Consider the following 27086-nt stretch of genomic DNA (forward strand, 5'->3'; position numbering starts at 1 on the left):
GGGGAGGAAGCAGGCAGTCCCAGCCCTGTCAATTAGCTTTACCGGCTTAATAAGGATTAATGTATTTTTCAGTCCTTTTATTACAACCCAAACATCCTTTTCTCCAAAAAGAACAGAAACATAAAGAGGTGCAGAAAAGTGTCTCTGTGCTGACATTGCCATCATGGCCAGTTATGTGTTTGAAGAAATGCATAAAAGTTCTAACTTAGACCAGAGGTGAATAGATGGATGGATTCAAAGTACTTCCAAAAAGAAAGAAAGTATTTATAAATAATTTTTGTAACAGAAATAGTAAGTATCTACAAATAAAGAAGTACCTGAAAAACAAAAGTATGTATAAATAAACAGAGGAGGAGGAAATCTAGGGAGTAATTTCTGATAAATTGGTGACAGACAAAACCTGAAAAATGCGTCTCTGAATCAACGTATTTCCAGATGTTGCAGCTGTTTGGGTCAGGTTTGATTCATCCCACTGGGTTATACAGAAGGGAGCCCAAGTTTTGAAGTTCAAACTCAGATGTGAACTCAAACAGAATCTTAGTGTCTTCAGGTCAGAGATTTTGTATCAAGCTTTTAGCTCTTCAACATTTCTAATATTTTCTATTCTGTTGACTCAGGGAAAACTCTCATAAAATTGCTTTGACCTCTTGTACTACCTTTTTGTGTTACATTTTTTCCCATGTTGATAGTCAGGTCTTTCTTATGTCAGTACTTTAGGGAAACTTGCTTTAACTCTGCTGTTGTTAAAGCTCTTCCCCTTTATCTTCAATGAGAAGAGAATATGGATGAGGTCTCTCTTGTCTCTCTGTTTTTCTGTTTCGCTCTCTTTGTTTCAAACCCCCTCTCGTTTGCATCTTGCTTCCGAAGCTAGGAGATGTTCTCACATTAATACCTCCACAAATCTGTTGGGCATGCTAAGGCAGAGGAGAAGTAAATCCAAAAAGCATCTGCTGTTCATGGCATGGTTCCCAAGTAAAATTGCCAGGAGGTTGCTTTCTCTGCAGCCAGAGCAGGTTTATCTATTTTTTCCAGGCAACATTAGCTTCCTTGCTGCTGATCCATCTCTTCTTTTAGGAGGTGGAATGTCTGAGGATCAAAGGTTTCTGAGGCAAGCATGCTGAATGAGGAGAGCGGTGGCATAGGAGGCCTGGAGTCTCTCTTGGGTATGACATGAAGCTCAAGGTTGGAGACCAATTTTTTCCTTGGCTCCTCCAGGCTGGTGACTTTACTGTGCAGCTGGAGAGGGCCACATGTAAAGCTGAGGACCTGGCACTGTGCGCAATGCCGACACTGTATGAGATTGCTTTTCTCTCCCAAACCTGAGCATGGCAGGCTGCCTGAGGAGTTCATACTGACCCATGGAAAGGGCAAACCTGGTGGGTGCTGGAGGCTGCCTGTGGCAGCAGTCGTGTCCACCGCTTGCTCCTTATCATCTCTGCATCATGTATGGGACTTGCTCACTGGAAGCTCCTGTGGGCCATCTCCCAGGCCTATTTCATGCCAGTAGGATTTCCTGTGGATTTCCTTCTGTGGAATGGCAGCACCTTCCTCACTGCACTTAGGAACGATACGGTTTGGAGCACTTCAAGTTGCCTGTGAAGGCTCATGAGCCTAGTAAAACAATAATTCTCTCACATTTCGCTGTGTTTGGAAACACATTTCGGGTGTTTGGCTGCCATGGCAGCTCCAAGCTATCGCTGTTCCCGATTGCTAAACGTTTGGAGAGTGGGATGAGCCGGCGCGCCTAGCGAGCTAAAAATGCCGCAGAGGATTGACAAGCGAGTGGTGCTGGGGAGCGGTGCTGGTGAGCTCACAGCTGGCACTGGCTTTCACCCCTTGGCTTGGGGAAGTATTTTGCGAGTTGCTGTTGCCTTTGGTGATTTCAGACTGGAGTACTCCCACCTCTGAGTCAGAACAGGGATGGTGCCCTGGCTGGCATCAGACATTGTGAAGCTTCATGTTGCGTCAGGTGAGGGTTAAACCTGGGACCACTCTGAGAAGCAAAACCCTGTCTGCTAGCATCCTGCTGCCACCTATTCCTTCTCAAGAGTTCATGGCTGGGGTGAGGATTTTTCGAACAAAGCAAGATGAAGTGAATGGGGTATTTAGGAAACCCACAGCATTACATAGCTACAGACACATTTTAAATGAGGTGAATTTAATTCAAGGGGTTTACATCCAGAACATCTTAAAAATGTCCTCCATTTGGACCTATCTCCCATTCTTCATTTTGAGAGTAATGGTGAGGAGTTGCCCAAGATGAGGTTTGCATTTCAGCCAGCAGTGGCCCTGTTTCAGCTGCAGGTAAGTAATCCAGCAGATAAAAGTTTGGGCTCCCCAGGGAGGGATGGCACCAGATTATAAATATATGGTCTGTAGACATTCCAATTAATAACTCATCTTTGAAATAAGTCAAGCACTTTGACTGCCTGAGATGGAATTTTTACAAGCAGGGTGTGGTGTATCTGTGAGATAAAATCCAAATACTCAAGAATGTTTAATTAAAGGGCATGATGTACTCCCATAGAAGATTGTATTCAATGGTGAAAGAAAATATTCAAATGCACGGAGTAGCACTAGTAAGCACTTTCAAAAGCCATGATTATATTTAAGTTTTCTGACACAAAATATGCCAGGAATTCTCTTCAAGATCTCTCCTAACATGAAGTAGATAAATTGGTTAGAAAAAGGAAAGAAAAGAAGTTGTAAGGGTTTTCCATTTTTATCTAAGTAAACAGTACTATCCAGTATTTGTTTTCCTCTTGAAAAATTAAGTTAATATGGAATACACAGTGAACGCTGCCTTGCCTTTCACGGTACCTCTTTGCAGTGAGGTGGTAGAGGTTGTGTATGGCTCCTGTGCTCCCTTATGAAATTTGATCTGAGCCTGTGAACAGCTAAATAGTCTGAACTCCCTCATTTTACAGGCAAAACACAATGATTTGTCTGCTGATTTACATAGGCAAAATGTTGTCTGTGCCAGGAGATTTGCTCACAAGAGTCGTCTGTGTCCTTTCTTGACAAGATCCCAAGTAGACATTTCGGGTCTGATTTTCAAAGGCCTTGAGGCATTTGTTGGGATTTTTAAATCCCCTTATGACTAACAAGTGTCAGACTCTCCTCTATGGCAATTACTGCCTCGGTATTTTTTGTACATCTCCACATCACCATAATTAGGCACCAACATGCCCCTGAGTTATTTGTGCGCCTTGGTAACACATGGAGTGTGTTATTGTTTGCTTCCCATGGATCAGTTGGTTTTGCTGCTTTCGGATAACAAGCACAAAGTCCCAGTGAAGGTACTGGCCGCCACAGGTACCTGCCAGAGCCCTTTCATCTTCAGACCCATAAGCAAAGAATACCTTTTGCAAACCCCTTGGGGAATAGAAAGCCTCACTGACAAAGCACTGTAACTTCAGGGGGCATCACACTCTGATCAGCACCTCTCTTCACACACAGCCGACAGCACAAGGTCAGACAGTCCTGTGATAACCAGAAGACTAGATGGGAAGGAGAGAGAGCTGAAGTGTGAAAGGAAAAGACTGAAAAGAGGTTTCATTCACCATTGATGACAGGAAGAAGATGAAGGTACAAGGAAGCCAAGAGGAAGGCTCTTCCAGACAGAGCAGGCCAAGTCCTTTGCAGCAATGTTCTGGTGCTGCACAGCAAAAGTGAACTCATGGCAAGTCCCATTGTATGGGACCTGCAGTGTGTTCATAAGTGCTTTTCTTGGTAGGGGTCCCCCACTGCTGCAAGTTTGTTTTAAACAACAGAGCTGCCACCGTTGCTGAGTGAGTCAAGGGGATTAGAGAGAAAAAACAGTCCCTGGTGGGTCCAGCTCATGGCCATCTGACACCTGACCAAGAGGAGAGGATGTGGGAAAAACAGTGTTAGCTGCTTTCCCCTTCCCTCTCTGGGTCAAGCAGAGCAGAGCAGAGGGCATATTCTTGTTAGTAAGCAGTGATTCAACTCATCATGCCACAGTGGACTTCCTCTCTGTGCTACTCTTAGCTTCTTTTTAGAAGGCAGCATCACCGTTTTGTTCAGATGGAAATATAATCCTTCCTTATGGCAGGCATATAAAGACATTGGCAAGCACCTGTTAGCCAGGTTGCAATTAATAGCACAAAGCAATGCAATCACACAACTAACCAGACAGGGAGCCTACACTTTATAGCCTTGTTTTAGACAGCCAGTACTTCTTAAGGATAAATCTGAGCTGAATGGCCTTCTCACTTCTTGCATCTGTATAGTTAAAGCTAAACCTCGTACTAGCAGACAGATAATCAAAACTGAAATGTAGAATGATTTGGCAGATGTTTTAAAGCTGCTATTGCTTCTATAAATCCAGCAAATGGAAGAACGCCCATTGAAAGCTTTTCATCACATTTTTTGTTTTTGGTTAGGAAAGTGTATTTTGGAAAGGAGGGAGTTTCTCATTTTTGGGTTTTGCATGAAGCTGGTCCCACAGAGTAGCTCCACAAGCACAGCTGTATCATTAGCTTGTGGCCTCCCTGAGGAGGGGTAAGTCCAGAAGGGAGCCATCCTGGAAAGTGTGCTGCTGTCAGCCAGAGAAGATTTCATGACCCTGAAAATGCAACTTCAGCTCTGATTTATGAGCCATCCTGGGGACAGGCCTCTGCTGTTTGGTGCAACGGCCCTTTCCAAATGAAAAACAAAGTTTCCATCAGCCAGTGCTTGGGGGGTGTACTCTGCTCTCTGTTAAAAATGATACCTCGCCCACACTCAGCATGATGGACGCCGCAGTACATATTCCAGCTGTTAGGATGCTGAGATATTCAATCTGGCTTTCCAGCCCGAAGGCTTTAGCCCTAGGTTTGCCTTCAGTTTGGACTCGGTGGCTGCAGGCAAAGCAGAAGTTGGTTGTGGCCTTCAGGGAGGAGAGGATGGAAAGCATTCCCCCTCCTCTGCTGGTGCTGTCTCCATTCCCTTGGGAAAGGGGATGATGATCTCAGCTCCTGATTTGCCTTTTCATTGGCCTCTTCTGGTTTCCTTTCTGCCTCCTTCTTTGCAACAAGGGAGTCAGTGGCATTGCTGTCACTGTGTGGGGTATCCTCTAGCTGTCCTCTGGTGGCAGTTGATAAGGCAAAGTCCTTCTAGATTACGGGGGAAGCAGGGCAGTCATCTCTATCTCCAGCACTGCTCACTTCCTGCTTCCCTTGTCAGGCTGGTGGTCTTGGTGACAAGCAGCACATGCACCCTGAGTGTCTACAACCAGTGTGATAGAAGTCTCAGCAAGGCCAAGAAAGGCAGAACATAAATGTAGTAGTCCTCTCTGATTCTTCATTTACTTTTCCTCAGGCCTTGTGCTGTATCTTTTTAACTTGGTGAACTGCTTTCATTGTGGACAGAGGTTTTTTTCTGCATGTTTTCTAAAAGGGTGGTTCATCATAATTTTAGAAGTGTACCTCTAAAATGTGTACTACTACTTTTCAGGGAGGAATCAGGACTCATCCTTGATTGTTAGTGTGATAGGTTTTTTTGCCCTTTCTATCCTTTTGTCCTGTGCTTAATACTGCATCTGCTAAAAGATGCAGATGCTTTCTCTGTCACAGAATCAGAAGGCAGAGACAAAGTTGCAGATGCTTCTGGTTAACCAGAAGAGGCTACCAGTAGTGGTAGAAATGGCTACCCACTTTTCTAAGGAAAAATACTACATGGGTAGATCTTTTGCTTGTCTGAAATTACCAGACCTCAATTAAAAAAAACAACAAAACCCCAGACTCTAACCAAATTACATTCAAAGCACTGTTGGAGCACTCCTGAATTTAGACAGCTTAGCCTGCTTAATTCAAGCACATGCTTTGGGGTTTGCTGACTCTTAGTTAGTTAAGCCATTTTTGAGAAAATAAGACTGGATGGGTGAGGTGTTGACAACTGGATTTAAAATAGCTTTTCAGGGAGATTCAGGTGGTATGTGAGGCTGTGGTCTGAGCATGAACCACAGTTGTCACTTGACTTAGTTTTGGTTGCAGTTGAGAAGACCTATGCCAAAGTTACCAATCAGCAAATCTGCTCCAGACTTGCCAGATTATTGCACGTTAACATGCACCCGAAATCTGAAATGAAACACAGTTAAAATTAAAGTGCAGGTTTACCAGAAGCCAGATGCTTCATTATGAGCTGAGCTAACCTACCTGCCAAATACTGCTAACCTCCATGAGGCGGGCGATTAATTTTTTATAAGTCTGCTTTGGGAACTAGACATCTGTCCTCTATTCCTAAAAGTAATATCTCAGGGCAAATGATATTTTTTTTCTTGGTACTCCAAATTACATAAAACATGTATCATGAAAATCATATTGTCTGCATTCTGCATGAAGATATACTGGGGGCTAGTTCATATTTCAGGTCCCTTTCACACCAGCATAGCTCCATTGGAATTTCTTATTTTATACTTTGTAATTTTTATATGTAAGAAGAGTTACATCTGTAACACACCTTGTGATATGGAATATCAGTATATATGGTTATAGTATAGATTTTCCATTTTAATTAGTCATTATTTCAACTAACAGGCTGAATCAGTGGAAAATATGGTGTCAAATTACTCAGTTGCTCTCTCAAAGTACATTTCATCTTCCATTATGAGCAGGGGTTTATAATTTCTTTCCTTGTGAAGAATAGCTCAAGATCTTCTTTGATACATGCCATGAAAGGGAGATCATCTGCTGTACACATACACAGAAGTAAAATTTGTTGCATGCTGTCAGTGCAGTGAAATCAAATAAACTTTTTCTTCCGTCCACATGTTTAAGAAATAATTTAACAGGAGTTGCATATTTTCACTGAAACAGTTGAAACATGCTAATGATCAATTTACTTACACATGGTAAAAATAATATAGGTTGCAGACAGATTTGTAATGCAGTTTTTAAACACCTGTTTTTAATGTTTAAATACCCAATAAAGCAGAGGAACTCCTGCTTTTGGTTTGCATGCAGACATTATGCACACTGAGATTTAAAAGTCTGCTGCCTAGGTTTCAAGTGCAGTAAACAGCACTTGCAGGCACAGTGTGGGTACATTTTGGGGAGTTACAGACGCTGGAGTGTCCCTCAATGGGTTTTGCTCTTTGGGACACTGATAACATGGTGTTACATGTGAATCCTGGCAAAAACCCATAGTCCTCACGAGAAAGAGAACTGATCCCTTGCCACTTGCAGTCCTACTCATGTAGAAATACTGCTGGTCCAGTTCTGTGTAATGAGAGGGGGAAGAAATGTAGAAGAGATGGAGCAAAGTGATCTGTTACAGTGAAACCGAGCACTTAAATACATCCTTAAACTTTCATAAAGTGGGATTAAATGTTGAATATGTGCTTAAGTTTTCTACCAAGCAAGTATACACTGACAACTGGCAATTAATTGTGCAATGTATTGTCACTCAGGTTACTTGGCTGCAAAATCTGGTGTAAGACAATTTTGCTGCCTTGCCACGGGTGCTAAAAGAGATTGGGTGTCAGGCATGAGTGTGTGGGGCTACCAGCTGCCCAAAAATATCATGATAAAGGGGAGCAAGTTTCATTCTGTTCTTGCAGGCCTCTGCTGCTTTTCAGGAGACCTACTAGGTTTTCTCTCTTAAAAATCTCATGCTTTTTGGGCATCAGTTGCAGGTTCGCTGTATATTGCTACTTCCTTCTGATGGCTTTCAGGTGAATGCTACTAACTGGATCCTCATTTTCATCTGTCTTCAGTCCCTTTGATTTTGTGATCCCTTAGGATGACTGCATCTTGTATTTGTTCTGCCACCATTGTAGCAGTCCACATCTAAAGGTCACGAAGTCTCTGAAGCTTTTACTGAATGTCTTGATAGCAAGTCAGGCATCATGATACTGGATCCAAGCTTTCCATCACTGTCCAAAATCTTCCCATTACTTTTCTCTGTCTTTGGGCAAACTGTTCCTTTCTTCATGTCATCCAAGTCTATAATTTAGACTGTTCAGTGAAGTCTATTACATTTAGCTGCTTGCTGTCACTGTGCTGGCATGAAAACAGCAGTATCAGCATGTCATGCATGTTCCATGCAGGACAGGGATGCCCATGCTTGCTGTGCTTAATAAGCCACACGTTCCTGTCCCCTCGGCTCTCTGCCTGTGAAAGGACAGTGGGTTGCCTTCGGGAAGCCCACAGTACATCGTGACTGCACAAACAGATAAAAATCTAGAAGGGAGCGGGGTGGGAGAGAGATCATGTTTCGTTTCTGGAGAGCTGTTCAGAGATGCGCTGTGCATGAAGCCCAGGTGCAGCTCACGCATAGAGGGTTAGTCTCGAGCTTTCATCCCCCTCTTAGTGTTTTCACTTGAGGCAGCTGCTTGGTTTAGCACTGCAAGCAGAGACACCTGAGCCTGAGATGGTTGCAACATGTCAGGATTAAGAAGCTTGAGCAGGGCTTGCACGAGGCTGCTTGTGCTCACCAGCGGCCAGGACTAGCAGCGCCTTGGCTCTCCTGCATGTGCACACTGGCATGTAATGCTTTGCTCCTGAGCATGGGCAGAGAAGGGACGCGAGTGCCTGTTTTGATTGAAACTGATCATTGCCAAGACAAGCACCAACACACAGGGCACTGGATGGAGCCATGGGGCAAGGGGATGGATGTGGGGCAAGGGGTGGATACTGTGTGGGTGCTTCCAGCACTGTGCTGGGGACAGCAGGCAGCACTGGGGCTGGTGAGGGGCTGAGCTCCTGCTGCCACCCCATTCCCTGCATATCCTGGCCTGACATATTGTTATTATGATTGCTATGGAAATAATTTCAATATGTTTCGCAGCTCTGAGATTCTGTGTCTTGCATTGTTTGGCTGGAAAGCTGCTTGACTGGTTTTGGAGGGTGGCTGTACATGCACAAATACTAGCTGATTTTTTTTTTGTGGTGGAAAGTAGGAGATTCACAGCATGGTTTTAATTAGAACTGCTCATTTAGTCTTTCATTGCAGTGTGTTCTTTAGTTGAAAGATAATTTAATTTTCTTTGTTTTGGAAGATTTTCGTGCTTGTCTGTGTGAAATGTCTTTATTTACTGTGCCTCATTGTGCTTTGTGCATAGCTTTGATTAAGGAGAGTCAAAAACAAAACTTCCCTAGGCTGTATTATTTTCTACCTGCTGTGGCTTTTAATACAGTCTCACTGGTATATATGTACCAAGTGTCTGCATTTCTAGGACAGAATCACCAGAGAAAATTGGCAAAGCATGCAGGGTTAGATTTAGCTTTAAAACTCTTACTGACTTGAACAGGAATAGCATGTCTGAAAGTTGTGATGTGCTGAAGAAGTGCAACTGGTATGGGTCAGTTTGGTTTTTCATCTTGGAGAAGTCCACAGAAGATACCACTTTTTGATAAAAAGGCAAAACCCCCAAAAAATCCTCCCTCCTCTTGCAGAACTCTGTATTAAGATCTTGTAACACCTCCTCTTCAGTGAAGAGTATTTAGTCTAGTTGTAACACAATGCAGCACAGATCGGTCTTGTTTATATGTACAAGAATATTTAGATAGTGCCTATCATATCAGAAAAAAAAATAGCTACATAAAATATGTAAATCTCTCCCGTAGGTGCAGGAACTCATAAAATTGCGCAGAATATACAGCTGCAAAAAGAAAGAATTCTAGATGGCATTTTTAAATCAATCCCTAATAATACTGAAATAATTTTCTAAATGGGTTTCAAATTAATTTTCAACCACCTCTTTTGAAGTGATGTTGTTTTCATTATGTGGGCCTTATGTGCTGTCTCTCATATTCTGCAACAATATAGTAATCTTTAATATAGACTCAAATATTGTTACTGAATACAGGCTATAGAGTGTTATTGACCACAGACTGGCATGCAGTTATAGAATTGTACAGAAACTCCACCCACAGCTGCAAACTTGAGCTTCCAGGGACAAACAAATTTAGACCACAACTTGCAGGCACATGTGCTAGCATCTAGGTACACAAGTAATCTCAAGCACATGTCCTGAATACATCAAAGCCTCATTTTCTAATCCCTCAAGGTTGTGAGGAAAACCTTAAAATATGTGAACTGTCAAGGCCCCACTGCTGGCTCCAAGAGCCCCAGTTGAGATGGAAGCAGGTTGGAGAGGCTTTGCAAAGAGCAAGGCAGTGCAGTGAAAGTACTGGAGCTGGGCTATGGCTCTGCAGTTGTGCTGTCCTAAATGAAATCCCTGAAGCTCTTAGCTCAAATAGATTTGACAGGGGTAGTTGCTCTAATCACAAGGCAGCATTAGCCTGGAAGCGTATCTATAGTAGTAGATGTTTGTAGGAATATGGTCTGATGAGTAAAAGCATTCTTCTTCCTCCAGTTTGAGTAAAAATAAAGAAAAATATTATGAAATTTGGCCCTTGGGTTCTCAAATTATTATCAAATTATCTTTTCTCTTTTTGTAGTGGAAAAAGGTGTGTAATACATGTTTGAATTGAATGTAAAAAGTGGTCATTAGCAGGAACAGTGCTCAGGATTCTATTTTTATTATGATTTTAGCATGCCATCCAGTTTTGAAACGATGTCAACAGCAAGGCCACTGAAACTGTATGTGATGGTGCTCCAGAATTTCCTGTGTGCTCCAGAGCAGAGGTCAGGAGCACTGCTGGGACTAGGGGGCTTGCTGCAGTCTTTGCAGGAAAATGAGCTGCTCCTTTGTGACACCCTTCTGAGGAAGGGAGGGAGGGGTGAGTAGTCCTATCACGGGCACAGGGAGGGAGGCTGTGGAGGAAGCTGGTCAAGTGTGTTCTGGCCGTGACCACCTTGTGCCCAACCTGTGGTGAGGCTGACTCCAGGACGAGGGGAAAGCAGGCCCCCAAGGTCAGGGTGGAGAAGCCAAAGCACTGAATTTAAGCTGTGGTGGAGCTGACTTTGATCTTTCCCTCTGGGAGGAGAAAGGGCTGCAAAGTACCACTGTCCGAGGCAATGGTCTTGTACCCCTGCTGTGGAAAGCTATGGGCAGCTGCTCCAAATGAAACACCTGATGGTGAAGTGCAGAGCGTTGTGTCTGTAGTGGGCTCTGCCTCTGCAGGGGCCTTCTCCCAAGAGCTCTGCTCCATGTCTCTTCAGGTAAAGTGCAGCGTGTGCCTCACAGCACTGCCCTGGGCTTGTGGGACACTCATGCTTTGAACTGTGGCCTGGACAGGTGGCAGGGGCAAGTCCACATTTTAGGGCTTATTACATGTCTGCTGCTGAGCTAATTGCCTTGGTTTCTCTCTGTAATCAGGGGAAGGCTCATCGGTGTAGACTTTAGTGAGCTATTAATTTTATTCTGATGTGAACATCTGAAGCTGCTTGGGTAAGTCACACCTTCAGAGTGCCTGTCTCATTTTGGTGGCTGTGACGGCAGCCAAGGTGACTAGACCCTGTTGTTGTCCAGCCTGTACGTGTTAGAAGTTAGGTGGCATGAATCACCTGGCTTTTCCCTTTTTCTTTTGACTGGATGTTTTGTGTACAATTGTTTCTAACTGTGCTCAGCAGGCTTTAAGGTCTTACCAGTTTGCCAAGACTGAGATGTACTTCTTAGGTTGGATACCCAGGTGAGGCTTAAGTATGGCTGGGAGGAGCAGTGCCTTTTAAGACCTTGTCATTTCTGTCTCTGGCTTGGAATTTGACCCATACTAGAGCCTCGTGTTTGAAGTCAGCAGGTTGATAGAGACACAGTCTTGGGTGTAAAAACACGGGTTCTGATCACCATCACCTTCTCATCATACCTCCCTTCAAAGGAGAAATTGCTACCCTGAGTCAGCATCCTCCTCAATTCCCAGTCATGCACTCACATCCCATTCCATTGACTGCAGCAGAGTGTCATCCATTTGCAGCAGCAGATACACTACTCTACGAGGCGTTTATTGGCAAGTTCTACTATTAATATTTGCAACATTTTACTTGGCTGTCTTACTGGCTTTAAGCAGGGTTGTGGTGTTAGCTTGTCAGTATTCAAGTCAGAAATTCTAGTGCAAAAGCTGTTGCTAAATAATGTTATTCAGTGTGACAATATTTAGAATGATTGATTGAAAATAGTCCCTGTATGTTGAGAAAGTGTATTTAGGAGTCTTTCATGCTTATTTTATTTACTTGCAGTTGGAGATCTCCGGCCTTTCAGTTCATTGTTGCCCTTGTGGCAGAGCACCTCATGTTATGTTCATTGGTCTGAGTCTTGTCTGTTCCATCCTTTTGGTTTTTGGAGGGTTTTTGTTAAAAAAAGAAGTGACATAAACCAATGGCATCACCCTCAAACAGCTCACAGTGTGGAATCCAATCTCTCTAGATTTCTCATAGTTTAATCAGACTGTTCTGGAGGTCAAAACCTTGAATCCGAGCTATAAGGTAGACCTGACCTATTTTTATTGCTGCATTTGAATGCTTTCCATGGAAGACATGCTCTCAGATAAAACTGCAGCATAATCGGAGCTTTTGCACCAGGTGGATCAAAGGTGGTTTGGGGAAGTAGTGTAGGACCAGAAGTGTAAAGTGACCTGGCAGAGCCACAGCCCCTTTCTGCTCTGAGACAGGAGTCATGAGGAGCATTTTTATGAATCCTGTGCATGTGACAATGACGCTTCTTTAGGGTTGAAACAACAGAAGCAGAGCCTGTCTAAAGGAACATACACATGCAGATGACACTTCTCTGACTCCAAAGAGCAGTGGGGTTGCATTAATCTGCTTTATTCCCCAAGAACATGGCTGTAAATTGTGCAAGGATTGGAACCAGGGGGCTGCTAGTGCTGTATTTTCATAGTGAAGAAAGGGTTACCTGGCCTTCTGGCACTGTGGTTACTGGCTTTTGTTTTGTGAAGAGGCTGAAGCACAGATTGATTAAACAAAGAAGTCTGGAAATAGGTAAAAAGTCGTTATGATTTTTTTTTCTGCTCTAATCAAGTCATGATCTGTGATAAAGCAAAAACTCTCTGGCAGGGTTGGAGATGGGAACTTGATCGCTTCATGCCCAGCTCACTGCTCCTTCATCTGCTAATGCATCCTTGCTCTGCACTTTTATAAAATGCCTTGAAATGCTTTCCTTCTATTAATTCATTCCTACATTAAAAAAATAAACCCAGCCAAAAATGGACAGCAGTTCTGTGAAATTTGGAAGCCATTGGTATTCATGTGACTTTCAGAAGAAGCAAGGTTTATTTCAGACATTCAGCCAGCCTCCCTTCCCACTTCCTCCTTTCCCCAAACACAGAAAGCAGTCAGGGCTTGATTCGTGGACTGTCTGATTATAATAAGTCTCACTTGGGGCATACAGCTGTATACCATGCTAGTGCACTACATGCTTTGTCTGCCTCCAGCACTGGGTTTTCAGTTCCTGCTCTGTGCTGTGGCTTTTGACTCCAGTGGCTAATTAAATAGCAAAATGTCTCACATAAGATTTCTTTTGGTCTTTTCAAACAAGTGCTTGGCAAATCAGAGAAATTAATAATTGGAAGTAATCTGTAGTAATTTTCATGGCAACAGAACAGTAAGTGCAATATTCGTATTATGAATATAGCTCAGTATTTATAGCTCTCCAAATATTTACAGAGATAAAGCCTTTAAACATAGCCCCAGCTTTCTGTCTTCAGTAGCAGTTTAAATAAATGTCATTTGGATAGAAGTTAAGATTGAGGAGAAAGGCAGCCATTTCTTGTCTAATACTGTCTCACTGGTATCCAAAAATTTTATGCCTGAAACTATGTTGTCCCTGTCCCATATAAGCCAGTGTTCATCTTGATATGCACCTCAAAAGCATTGGCCCCTAATTAGATAACTCCTGTGGGTAGATGGGTGCCCCATTGTCCTCAAATTCGCAAGGGTGAGAATTCGAAGTCATGCAGTTGCTGAAACATTTGTGAGCCACCGAGTTGAAATGTGGCATTGAGGGTGTGTCTCAGATTGGTGGCGTCACCGAGGGATGCTGGCAGTGGCAGTGTAGCATGGCTGGGATGGGCACTGGTGAAGGGCATCATGCTGACGGCACCTGACACACGCCCGAGGATCCTGGGCCAGCCTGTGCTCACCACAAACGGGAGCGTGCTGGGTGCGAGCAGTGCGTCAGCAGCATGGCGAAAGGCAGGCTCACAAGTATGAGCTTGTCCAGGATATCTGCCTAAGAACATGTAATAATTCCTTCTACAGAGCTCTTGTGATAATTTATTTTTAACTTGTGCATGTCCATGGGTATGATGGATGCTGAGGGCAAATGTTTTGAGTAGAAACTCAGTAGACTGAGGGGTTGGATAGTTTCAGGGAGGGCACTGTTGTGCTGGACTTACCCCCAGATGTGGATTTATAATCCTTGGAGCACAATGAGGCAGCAAGGATTACAGGAAGAACATTTCTTTGGTCTTGTGGTAGAAGATGTTTTGAGAGCAGTAATGATTTCTCTGTGTCCCAGTGAATAAGGTGCCCAGGACTTACAAATTCATTCCATTAGTAACTCCTTTTCTGATGGGCATCCCTCTTATGAGTCTAATAGTTTTAGGAGGAGTGTGACATGGGTTGGTTTTTAGGTATGTGTATTTTTGAGGAGGAAAATCCGTCCTAGAAGTTGGGAGCAGTGTCTTGCGGCTGGTTAGACAAGCAGATTTCATGGCTGTGCTGAGAGCTAGCCGCCACGAAGGCTGTTTTTCCCTGGATAGAGACTGAAATTACTTGTGAGCCAGTGACTGAGTGTACAGCGTCTCTATTACATTAAGATTAATAATTCCTCAGTGTATTTGCAGCTGGAAGTTTTATATAGATCTTTATTCATCATGATGTGAACAGCTGCTCTTTTGCTGCTCTGTTGAGTTAAGGTCCAAGTGGCAGCACTAGAAAGTGCCACATAAAACACACTCCTGCTGTTTCCATTCACTGTTCTCCCATCCAGCTCTAGTCCTTGGCCCAGGGTTGGCCCTTTGCAGGAGCAAGCCATCTTATTTTTATTTGTGGACCAGCTCTGACTACATTTGGATCTTAAAACAGTTTGAGTGAATCCAAGGAAAATCACTTTCAGAAAGAAAAAATAAATCCTGAAAGTAGCACAAAAATCTGTAGGAATTCCTGTTACAATTTTATTTTAAGTAAGTGAAGGCCTATGGGGTAGTAACATGTTTCATTGCACAGAGCATAATTTATTCACTTTTTTTGCTTAACTGCATCAGATGAAGTACAGCAAAATTTGTCACAGCCAGAGGGTCACCTCAGCTCCTAAGGAAGTGTTTTATTTTTGAGGGGTTGTTCTGTTTTGCTGTGTTTTACGTTTACATTCTGAAGTCCGTCTGCTCTGGTGTTTTGAGTAAGATGCTCCTCTTTTTTTGGCTTGTGCTCTCATCAGGAGTGTCCCAAGCAGACCAAGTTTAGCACCTGAATACTCACTGATGAAGAGTCTGGAGCTGAGCTGTGCACCTCATCCAAAAACCGGCACCCCCTATTGCTGCCTGGTTGCTGGCAAAGGGAGGATTTTCCTGGTCATCCTGGTCAGGATGATGTGCCTTGCTCAATCCTAGGTACACGGAAGCCTGTGTCGAGAGATCTGGAAAGAGCAAGGGACACCCAGGTAGCATGGCAGTGACTGAAACGTGTACACCTGCAGAGTGTGAGCTTGAAGGTGGAGAGAAACAGCTGGAAAGAGATGGGGATTCTTCAACACGCAGAGCAAGGGACATGCCTCAGTGGTTTGTCGGTGCTCTGTTGATGCTGCCTGTCTGCCTCATTGGCACTGCCAGGGCTGCTTGCTCCTTGTGCTGTGGGGACCTGAATCCCCAGAGTGGGGGCTGCCAGCCCCTGCCTGGCTCCTGCTTTGTAGCTCAGGGTACAGATGCCTGCTCGTGCTCTGCTGCTGCCCTTCAGCATGCAGTACACCCCTGAGCTGCAGGACTTCCCAGCTTCCCTCTGGAGCAGAGGAGTTGAGTGGAGTTCCATAAACCAGTTCCCATGCCATCTGGGGTTTGGGAGAGGAGACTGGAAGGAGAGCTGCTACTGTTCCACTGCCTCAGGGCATCTGAGGTGTGTTTTTTTCTCAGACCTCCCCAAGCAAAAGAGTTCAGGGCCAAACCAGGTCAGAATAGGTAGAGGGAATTTTGTGTTGAAGGGGGCAGTCTTTTCCTGACTTTTTCCCAGAGGCGTAGGTTACTGGCTCCCTGAGCTTTCAGCAGCAGGTCCCTGGGCATTTTCAGCCGGGGGCATGGGGCAGGGCGGCTTGGTGGCTGCCCAGGCGAAGGTCGGGCAGGATCTCTGCAGCGCACACCAGAATAGATGCCCTGGTCTCCTGACCTCACCCCCTGTGCCTGCGCTTCACATGACAGTCACTGCCCACAAGATCAGCTTTTCCCTCCTGCCGTTCAAACCCATGATGCAGTGGCTTACGTTTTCCAGTGCTTCTATGTGGGAGATGAGAGTAAATTCTTTTTCTTGAAAATCAGATTGATAACACTATTTTTATGCGTGCTCGGTGCTAACAACTGAAATCAATACCCAAAATGTTTGTGCACTTTCTTTGTAGTTTAAACAGCTTGATCTTTGATTTGGTTTTAAAAAATCCGGATGCTGAGCACTCACTGATGCTATTTTATTGAGGCTGTCTATTAGGTACACTTTTAAAACATGACAATTTGTTTCATTTTATTATTCATCATGTGCAGTTCCTGCAAAAAAAAAAAAAGACCTGCTGCTTGAGAAAGTGAGCAATAAAGCTATTTGGTGTGTAGCTCCAAAGCTCTAGCTTAAAGAGACAAGCAGCACTTGTCTTGACTTAAAAATGTCACTATGTTATAGATTTTATTCTGTTTGACCTTATTTGAAAGCATTTCAATTACTTTCCAAAGCATCGATGGGAATAAAGGGGAAAGAAGACCCCTTACACCAGACTGGGTTGTTAGTCTCCCCAGTGATTCTCACCAGACTGACTCGGGTATTCCTTGAACAGCTCTGGGAATACAAATGGGACAGATGGATGTGTAAGGCATTGCTGAGCATAAGCACTGTGGTACCTGCTGCATGCGGCATGGCCATCAGTTACATGGTCAGATAAGAAAACGTAGTTATTGTTCTGAATATTTTTAGAGGCATAAATGGGTGTATTTACTTGTTGTCTTTATATACCAAACATACAAAAACAGGCACGCACACAAGAAGTATTACTGATATGGATGTTCCCTGTGGCATTTTTTTGGCACATCATTATCATTAAGGAGGCAGCCCTTATGGGCCTCAAGAGTCTCAAGCAGAAGCTGCTGACTACTTTTGAGAGTGAATACTAAGTCCCTGGTCATGCCCTGCTTTGTTATTAGTGGGAGCTCAGCCTTTAATGCATTGGGACAGGCTAAGCCCTAAATTATACCCCAGTGTTCACTTAATATATTTGCACAAGAGTCTGGGTCTGGAGGAATGCACCACTGTAGGGTTCTTGCAGTCCTTTCCTCAAACTCCCAGTAAGTACACTTGAAAGCTATTACATATTATAGCTCCCTTTCTTCCTGACTGATGTCATGGGTGGTGCAGAGGGTGTATCCGGCTGGTGCGTCCCGTGAGAACAGGACCATTCTTTCGGTGGCCTCCAGGAGCCTCTCCAGACAGAGGGCTCCTTGTTGTGACAGGTAGCTTTCTGAGCATTTCAACAGATGCTTGGGCATGCCAAAAGCATAAAGCACTTGGAAAGGGAACATGCAGAATATTTCAACTGCGATTCTTAAAATAAATGCCATGGCTTAGATAATAGAAGTTTTCCTCACAGCCTGTAGAATAACCACTGAAGCTGAAATAGCATTTGAGTTAATGGATGTGACGTTTGCAAAATTTCCTCAAAATTATTAACTGTAGCAAGGCTTGGGAGGGTTTTGCTTTTTTTTTTCTAGTGCTTATGTTTGAAACACTTCATCTCCTTCTGCTCATCATTTTCCAAGTCTGTTCAATTCCAGTTGGCAGATTTAATAGATGTGTCCCAGGCACACCTTTGGAATCCAGGCAGCCTCAGTATGCTCACGTGTGTGATAAACCTGAGGTCGTCATAGCTCTAGGACTGAATCAGACAGTACCTTGCTGTCGGCTCATGGCTGTGAGGGTGACAGCCCTGTTTCCCTCACACTTTGCTGGCCACTGGAGGAAGATTCCTGCTTTTCAGTGCCGTGGCACCCAGACACATGAAAACATCCAGCCACAGCACACAAGTGCATCTCCTCAGGGAAAGGCTGGGGTTTGCTTTGGCACCCTGCACTGAGATGAGCAGCAGCCTACTGGTGAGAATCAAGACAGGTTGGTGGGAGATGGTGCTGGGAAAGTGATGATGGAGAGGTGTAGGAATCCCAGGGAAGGCTTGATGCGGTGGCGCAGCCGGTGCAGCCTTTTCACTCACTCTTGCATAAGACAGTGTAAGGTGACAAAGAGCTTAGCTGTGATCGGTCCTGTTCTGGTGTTAATTACCAGTGACTGCATCGCTTTTGATAGAATTAGAGGAGTGTATAATAGGCCTGCAATTAAGTCTGATTTTGATCTTAGCAGCTTCAGACAATAAAAGTGAAAATATCATTTGAGATGAGTTCAAGTATTTTTTAACAGGGTTGCTCAAAGAGGAAAAGAGCAGAGTAGTCAGTGTTGGTCAGAACAAGCGAATATGACCTATTTTCATTTCAAAACCAATCATTCTTGGCCACACAGTTCTTATCTGCATACTTAAGTTTTTCCTGCATCTTTCCTTTGTACTGAACCAGGTGACTGCTGTATCACTGTCTTTATTTGGGAAGGGAAGCTCATTCAGAAACATTGTGCTCCGGGTCCTCTTTTGCAGCTAATTCCTTTTACAGTTCCCACAGCAGGGGAAAGTACACCTCTTTCCACTTGGATCTATGTATTGCCAAGCAAAGCATGCTTGGTAGGAAAGACATATCCTTTACTATGTATGCTGTAGCACCTTTGTCACCCATACTCAGCCACTGAGTTATTAAGAGCTTTGGACTCTGTTACACAGAGAAAAAGATAAAAATAGGGTGTCTGACGCATGCATCCCATGTTGCAGGCCAGGAAACTGAATCGCTTTTCCACCTAGTACAGTACCCCAGAGCATACATGGAAAATATGCATGGATATGAACATGCGAGATCTTTCCTCACCAAGAAAAATGCTCAGTCACCCTTTTTTCCCATCCCATTGTACATTGATCTTGTTCAATATTCCCTTTGACTGCTGGCAAATCTAACAGCCTAAAGTACCACAACTCTGCCTTTACTGACACTGCTCCTCACTGTTGAACATATGACAGTAATACCATTCTCCCGTGTTTTGAGAGAACTATGGAATATTCTTACCCAGCTGACAGTAAGCAGGATCTTGCCCATTCTCCAGACATCTGCAGCATGCTGAAAACTCCCAAGGCTCAACACTGTCTGTCAAAGAAATCGTGCACTGGGTGCATAACCTAAATTAAGTCATTCACAGTATGTGCCCCTTTAAATGTTAATCCTTGCATCACTTTCTCTTATTGCTTCTGTTGGCATACATGATTATGTGACATAATATAAAAGTAAATAATGTGATGCAATGGGTAAAGCTCAAAGGGAAATACAAATTGAAGATCAGATGCCTTGTAAGACATAATATGACATCAAACTTAGAGTGATGTGAGTGTGAGGTTTTCTTATTTTGAGAGCAGCAAAATCAAGCATATAGTGATTACATGAGTCTTTCTGGGTGTTTCTGGCACTAAGGGAGTAAGTAACTTGGGTAATGGATCCAAAGCAAAGTATGGCATGGCTCTAGGACAGGGCCTTTAAAAAAAGCAAACATAAATTTATCTTGAAGATTACAAACCTTAAAAAACAATGCAAAACATGCATCTGAGATCTTATTATTTATTTTCCAGCATGTGAACACTTTTCAGGGGAAGGCAGGTGTGCAAAGCTGAGGGCTATGGGTGTTTGATTGCCTCCTGGTAGGAAACCTGTGGGAAAAGCACAAGCTGAGACACAGCAGTAGGTTACAAAGTATGGCAGCAGCCAAGTTCAGATTTTAAAATAAAGCCTGAAATAGCAGAACCCAATGCAAGACCAACATTTTTGGTCCTCTTTGCCCGTATTCAGTAAAAATATGGGTACCTTGGTGTGCGATTTTGCTTTTGCTGAATTGAGGTTTGAGTTACTCGCTAGTCTATTTTTACATTTTAAGCGGCCTTGTAATTCAATATGTGTTTGTTTTAATTTTACACTCTCCATAAAAAGCATCCTCCATGACGACTGGAGGCAATGCATAGAAATTTATTTGCCTGGCATGTCACACTGTCTTACTTTTCCCCCTGCAAAACCCGCATGCTGGTCTTGACCAAAAATACCCCGGGATACCTTGTGTCTCCTCCGTTACCTAAGCTTTGCTGCTGAGGCTCTGGAAATAGTGAGGTGGGAAAGATCAGCCTGGGACAAATCCAGGTCACTCTGCCAGCCCTGCTCACACACACCATTGGAATTAATGACCAGCCAGGGCTGTCATGTGGGGGGACAGAGTGGTGATGAGGAGGACAGTGGCTTCCCTGTGGCCACTGGCTGTAGCAGGAGCACACCTGCAATCACTGACCTGCAGCTCAAGCTGCATGTCTGTCTCTGGGGGAGAAAGCCAGAAATCCCTCTTTTTGCAGCGCAGTGCTGATGTGTGTGTTAGGGGCCATAGGAGTGGGTGTTCCATATGGAGCTGGAGGGAGGTTCATAGCCCATGGCACCCTGCTAAAGGTAGTATACAGGCATGGCTCTGCTTTTCGCTCTCCGTTGTTTTGCTGATAGTGCAGATTTTCAAACTGCCACTAATGTGTTTTAAGTTTGACAATGCTGGTATGGAACCCCCATATCATATCATATCAATCATATCATGTCACAACCCCCTGGCTCTGAGCTGCCTTTGTATGGTGTCTCAGGAATGCAGAGCTGATAAAATAGTGTAGTACTAGAAATGAGCCTTGTCCTCCTTCTATCCCTGTAACCTTCCAGCATCCACATGCCTTAGGTAAGGATATAAAAATTGCCGCACCAAATCAAGCAAACTAAAATGCTTCTGTTCTCCTCTTGGCTTTTCTGACCAAAGTGTGGGGTGAAAAATTTACGGTATGCCTGATTAGTGATGGCAGATGTATCTAGGCTCATCGTCCTTCCTTGCTCATGCACTGGTCACTGTGGTACCTGAAACTTTGCCACTATGAATTGCTGTTGCCATTCAGCATGTTTGATAGTAGAGGGAGGGCTTTGGGCCTGTTAGCACCCACCAGAATTTAGCAGGGCTTAAGGAGTAAAAATGATTCAAGATCTTTGTTTTTAATAGCATTCCTGCTATCAGATGGTAAAATACCCTAAAGAGGTAACATGAAATTGCTTTGTAAGATTTCAGGAGAGTGAAAACAGAAAAAAAACAAATAAAAGCAGCATTTGATACATGAGTTTCACCACTTGCTTTCAGCTTTATTTAACTTTGAACTTGCATGTACCATAAAACTAGCGTTGCTCCTCACCAAATTATGATAAATTTTGATCTGTCATACTCAGTGATGGTGAATAACTCATGCCCAAAACGACCTGAACCATTCACAGAGGAGCCTAAACCTACAACAAAGTGAGCAGGTTTGCTCTAGGGTGAGTCATCTCCTGGGACAGTGCACCTTCCCAACGTTCCTCTCTCCTGTAGTTGCTCCATCCTCCCTTCCCTTGAGACAAGGCTTCACCACTAACCCCTGCAAGATAACTGTTTTTGTGAGACTCATTTCCTAATGTCAGGTGGCAGCCACAAGTGGGACTTTGTCTGGGGACTCCACAGCAGTGGGAACCCTGAGTAGCTTCTACAGGTTATGGTGCAGATGAGGTCAGGCTCTGGTTCCTCCACAGCCTGTGGCAGAAATAACTATTGTTGTCATCAGAGCAGTCACTGTAACATGGATGAGGTTCAAGGCAGGCCCAAGAGCTTCAATGAGATTTTTGTGCGATTATAACAAGAATGTGACACACATGGTTAGCTACTAATCATGTGTATGTGATCTGTCTCCATACTGTCCCAGGAGGTATTTACTAGCATAAAAATCAGCTAATGAGGGGACGGGTCACAAGCAGCAGAGTGCTGCTGTATGAGGGGTGTCCCAGGAAGCATGGGGATGGATGAGTTGTGTCCTTTCCACTTGCAGACTCCGTCAGTTTGCCTCCCTCAGTACTTTGAAAGAACATAGAGTTCATTGTGGTTTTTTGCTGAACACTGCAGCAGAATTTATGCAAAGTTTTCTGTGGATGTAGCGAGAGTGCTCAAAAGCTCAGCCCATGTAAAGTGCCTCAGGTCCTTTAGGATAATGAGACATTTTGTGAGCGCACCTTTTTATTGTACCAATATTACATTACAGGAAAAATGGAGGGGGGGAACTTAACACATAGCACCTGTCACAAGTTCTCTCCTTGAATTAGGCTCTCCCGCTTATAAAAATTTAATTGATTCCTAGCAGTTTATGTGCTTGGTGCTCAGTGGGCGTTTTCTGTTCTCTTGCCAGCTCCATGGTTACTTAGAAAGCGAGCCGCTCACACTGCAGCTGTTCATTGGGACTGCAGACGACCGCCTGCTGCGACCCCATGCCTTCTACCAGGTTCACCGGATCACCGGCAAGACCGTGTCCACCACCAGCCATGAAACAATACTTTCCAACACCAAAGTCCTGGAAATTCCACTTCTTCCAGAGAACAACATGAGAGCAATGTAAGACCAAGCACCAGATCTGACTCCTAGCAATTTCCTCTTGGTCACCTCACTTAATTTCTCTGGTGTTTGTTTTTTTTTTTTTTTGTATACAATTTTTCTTACCCTATCTTTTTTTTTCCCCTAAATTTCTCTCTGTAATAGTAGGTTTTTACAACTTTGCTGAGACAAATTGCCCCTAATCAGCTTAACAGCAAAATGAACTTCACAAATATTTGTGACAACTGATTTGCTTTCATTCTAGAGTTTCAGCCAATGTGCTTATTTGCCATTTAAAATAAGTATCTCGGTTACTGAGCTGTAAATATCTCCTACCTCAGCTCCTGCATTTAGTTTCTAAATATGACACCTGTTGCTCCTATACGCACTAGCACAAGGAACAGAGCTGATTAAAATTTATCTTTTGATGTCAAAGGAAACTCTTAGAGAGCATTTCCAAGTACCCTCGTGGTTTTTCTGTGACAAATAAAACCACTCATTTCTCACATAATAAAACTCAGCATTTTTCATGGCACTTAGTTCTAGAAGATCTGCTTCTAAACAAGAAGAGTTACCTCTGAGAACCTTTATTCAAAGGTGATGCAGTTTACAGATTGAGTTGTTAAACTGGGCTGTTTCGTGCTATGCAGAAAAGCAAGCATGGATGTCTTAGGATCTCTGAGTTATCTGAGTGATAATTAAGTGCCCTGTAGGCCCATTAAACATCTGTAAACATCATTACAGGATGGCATATAATGGCTAAAATAGCTTTCTGTGTAAGTGACGTACATGAGACCTTCCACATTATTTAATCCTGTCCTCTCTGTCCCCCTCCCTCAAATCAACCTAGCCCTTATCTGAGTTGTCTGTCTCCTCATTCAAATCATCCTAACCCTTATGTGAGGTGTCTGCCTTGGGAGGAATTTGTGTGCGTGCATGCAAGTCCGGTTCTTGGTGTGTGTGTGTGTAAATATAAATGTATTCATATTTATATATAGATGCATGCACCTTTGTGTATATATATAGGAAGATAGAAAGCAAGCAAGAAATCCTGACCTCCACCAAACCACATACCATGGGAAAATTACGATTTCACTCCCTTTTTATTCATACAGTTTTCCATGCCTTAACGAAGTGGAAAATGGTATCAGACACCTGAAGTCCTTCTGCACATAGTGGTTATTAGAACCTGGTTAGCAGTGTCATGCACAACACGCCCTGGAGTGCCTCATGTAAATAAAAGAGTCAGAATATGCTTAGCTGCATTGCCAGCTGGGCTTAGAGTGATCACTCAAGACCTGAGAACCTCTCTCAGTGCATTGTGTTAAAAGTCATGACAAGCCTGCAAAAATATTGGCCCTGTTTGCTGCCATTGTAAGTTGATGGGGCTACATTAGGATTAAGGAAATTTCACCAATTTGTACCCACACATATTTATCTGGCCCTTTATTTATCCAGTTTGAATCAAATTTTTGGTCATCTAGGGACATCATTACCATTTCATTCATCTATCTCCCTAAAATAAAGGTAAGTTACACAGTTTGGGAGCCAAGCTGAATATTTTTGTGGTGTGAGTGTGAGACTGTAGCACAGCTCACTCAAGAATCACAAATAATGCTTTGGCATATATAAACCTTACATGTCAGTAGTCTAAAACTTCATGTAGCACTAACAATGAATTGAAATTTGGAGCCAAGGACTTTCCTCACACTTTGTATGTTCAGGCCTTGATTCAGTGAAACACCAGAGCTCATCTGCACATTTAAACTTTTGCACATTTAGCTGTTCCTATTGACTTCAGATTTAATGTCCATGACTTTACAAGCTTGAATTTAAGTACTTTTTCTCCTCTGAACTTTGGGTGTGAATTGTATGTCATTAATTACTCTGTTTAATTTACAAGTGTTGCTATAGGAGAGACAATATTGAGAAATGCACTGTTTCTTCCATATCTTATGGATCTTTGCATAGAATTTTGACATGGGTACAAATACTCTGTAATTCTTACAGCTTCACCTGCTAATATGCATTGTTGAGAAGCTTTATTACTTTCATTAGTTTCTTTGATCATATCAGCAAGGGCATTTTTTAATTCTGAAGTCCATACTTTAGAATAAATGCAGATCAAAACCATGCTGCCATAGTGCTTGTTTGCAGTTTGCTTCAGAACAGAGCTTCAAAGGTCTGGAGGGGGAATTAAACTCTTTGAATACAAAATAAAATCAACTATGCATATTCAGTGTAATAAAATGCCAGACACCAGTACCCAGAAGAAATTGCCATGTAGGCTTTGTAGTCATGGCCAAGGCAGAGGTATTTTTGCAGTGGGTTTTCGAGTGCGTATGTTTATATGTCTTTTGTTCTGGGAATTTCTTTGTTGAAATATTCTTTGACAAAAATCCTGACTTGTAAATCATCCAGGAGAAAACCAAAGTTAAAAAAAATGAGAGTGAGGTCAGAAATGGTAGTAGTTGTATCTGATGAAAAGCACATTTTTCCCTAATGTGGAGGGAGGACTCTGAGTTTAGTTTTTTTCATGCAGAGCTTCAGCTCAGCCCTCAGCTTGGGAGTATTTCCAACTCATTGAAATACAAACAAATTGACAGTAGAACTGACCTCGGGGAGAGCTGTGCTCATTAATAAGCATTTTCAGGACTTTGCCCTAGATTGAAAATCATGTCAGATTTTTCTCCAAATTAGCTGTAACAAGTAAAATTGTTAGTAGCCTGGCGTTCTAGGTTAGTAACAGTTTCTGCACTGGTGTCACATCCCACTGACTTCTCTAGTCTCACTGTTTCTTTGGGCTTTGGTTAATCTTTAAGTACAATCCTTACAGAATGTGTTGGGGAGGACGGATCTTTTAGATTTTCTTCCTCTGGGAACTGCGATAACATCTTAAATTTGTGTGCTTAACAGCAGCCACTACCTGCTGCTACAGATAGCCCCAACTCAGCTGCTTGTGAGTGCAAGTACTAGAGTAAACAAAGTCTGCTGCGTTCAGCCTGGTCATTGGGTTGTGCCTGATGCAGGTTTTTAAGAAGAGCATGCAGGAGAGAGGGAAGATACTGCACACTTTTGTCTTCCTGAAGTCTTCTTGAAGTGAATTGAATTGCCCTGTGTTTCCTTTTGGATAGCATCGACTGTGCTGGGATATTAAAGCTCCGAAACTCTGACATTGAGCTGCGCAAGGGAGAGACAGACATCGGTCGGAAGAACACACGTGTGCGTCTGGTCTTCAGGGTTCATATCCCACAAGCCAATGGCAGGACCCTCTCCTTGCAAGTAGCTTCCAACCCCATTGAGTGCTGTAAGTAGCAACAAACATCCTCCTCTTGCTGGGTATTATCAGAAAATCTTTTGATCAGTAAGGTTGAAAAAGACATCTAAGATCATTGAGTCCATGGTTAACTCAGCACTGCCATGTCCACACAGCTTTTGAAGAGTTTTTAACACTTCCACCACATATGCAGTCTTTGTCCACACCAACATGCTCTACATTGGTTTTGCTGTACCTGTCTAGTTAGTGAACTTTAATCTGCTTTCGAAAAGTACGTGGTTTATATTGCGAACAGAGTACCTCTGTCTTAGGAAAAAATGTGTAGCTTTGTGCATTGAGTGCTGTAGAAAAATACATACTTACAAGTAAAGAGCAGTTAAACTAATAGCAGACCTGGGAGTGACAGAGCCTTTTGTTTTAGTGACTCCTTATCATAAAGGTAACTGCTGTAGAAGTTTTGGAAAACACCTCTTGTGTCCTATTCACTCTGTCTCCCCATCATAAAGCAAAAACCAGCAAACAGAACCCCAGCCCCTTTGATAAGGAGCAAGCAATATACTAGAGCTGACACGCTGGCACAAGCTGCCTGCAGCTTCAGAAAACCTCCAGAAACCAGGTTTCTGCACTGGGGGCTCTTTAAATGAACAGACTGTATTTTATCAGATACACTGGGGCACTCTTCAAAGATACCTATATCATGTTTGCTCTGTAAGCCTCATCAGCCTCCCCCATACAAAACAAAACCTATCTGCTTTGTGTAGCTTTAGCACTCCAACATAAGTGGTGGAAGCTGAATTTCAGTCTAACTCCCAATGCTAATTTGATTTGCTGGATGGACAGAAACAATTTTTTAAGGTTTTGTTGAATTCCATCCACAAAGTGGATCTTTCTGATGATGCCAGAGAAGGGAGGAAATTTAACATCTGGCAGGTATATGGGGGGTGAGCTCTGGCAGAGGGAATGGGGAGGAAAACTTGACCATCCCTAGCTCCATTCATGCTAGAGGGCAAAGCCACGAGGAGTCATGGTTTCATCCTGCAGTTGAAGTTTATGAGAGCTTTCAGTTGCTACATAGCAGGATAAGGCACAATTTGAATCTATCCTGAACTGGTCTGTGCAAAGGTGCCAAGGTCAGGGAGCCACTAAATGTGAAGCTGATTGGATT

General features: G+C 43.3%; 1 protein-coding gene across 6 annotated transcripts in view; it reads left to right on the forward strand.

Moving 5' to 3' along the window:
* Positions 1-27086, forward strand: part of NFATC1 (nuclear factor of activated T cells 1) — a 110638-nt gene that overhangs the window by 20801 nt on the left and 62751 nt on the right. For all 6 annotated transcript variants that reach the window (XM_039549341.1, XM_039549343.1, XM_039549345.1 and 3 more), the window contains exons 4-5: positions 22463-22665; positions 25779-25951. In XM_039549341.1, the coding sequence (XP_039405275.1) occupies positions 22463-22665; positions 25779-25951 (376 nt within the window). The remainder of the gene's footprint in view (positions 1-22462; positions 22666-25778; positions 25952-27086) is intronic.

This window comes from Corvus cornix, chromosome 2 (assembly GCF_000738735.6).
Source record: "Corvus cornix cornix isolate S_Up_H32 chromosome 2, ASM73873v5, whole genome shotgun sequence".
NCBI classification, from domain to species: Eukaryota; Metazoa; Chordata; class Aves; order Passeriformes; family Corvidae; genus Corvus; species Corvus cornix.